This window comes from Myotis brandtii, unplaced genomic scaffold, assembly GCF_000412655.1.
Source record: "Myotis brandtii unplaced genomic scaffold, ASM41265v1 scaffold918, whole genome shotgun sequence".
NCBI lineage: Eukaryota > Metazoa > Chordata > Mammalia > Chiroptera > Vespertilionidae > Myotis > Myotis brandtii.
The window spans coordinates 45,584-45,870 of NW_005371783.1; the positions used below are offsets into that span (position 1 = coordinate 45,584).

General features: G+C 65.9%; 1 protein-coding gene across 1 annotated transcript in view; it reads right to left on the reverse strand.

Annotated features, from left to right (window-relative positions):
* The window catches only part of MXRA5 (matrix-remodelling associated 5), a gene marked incomplete at its 5' end in the record, with an annotated part of 27,603 nt that overhangs the window by 17,729 nt on the left and 9,587 nt on the right, over positions 1–287 (reverse strand). The window contains one exon of the mRNA XM_014532876.1: positions 23–284. Coding sequence (XP_014388362.1) covers positions 23–284 — 262 coding nt within the window. The remainder of the gene's footprint in view (positions 1–22; positions 285–287) is intronic.

Below are 287 nucleotides of genomic sequence, written 5' to 3' on the forward strand. Positions count from 1 at the left end.
GCCTGTACTGGTAGGTGTCTACTCCGGCGTCTGGGCCGGGCACGGGCTCCCGGTGCAGCGTGACGGGCACCTCGCTGTAGTAGGCGATGAGCTTCCACAGCTTCTCGTAGTTCTCCCGTGTCATGGGGCACTCCAGGTCCAGGGCGACCGTGGCGTTGACGTCCAGGCCGTGGGAATCGGTCTGGTTCAGCTGGATCCGGCCCAGGCCCGACGGCCTCCTGATCTCGCAGGCCAGGCTCACCGTGTTGCCATGTTCGTCCGTCATGTTCAGCGCGATGGCCCACGGT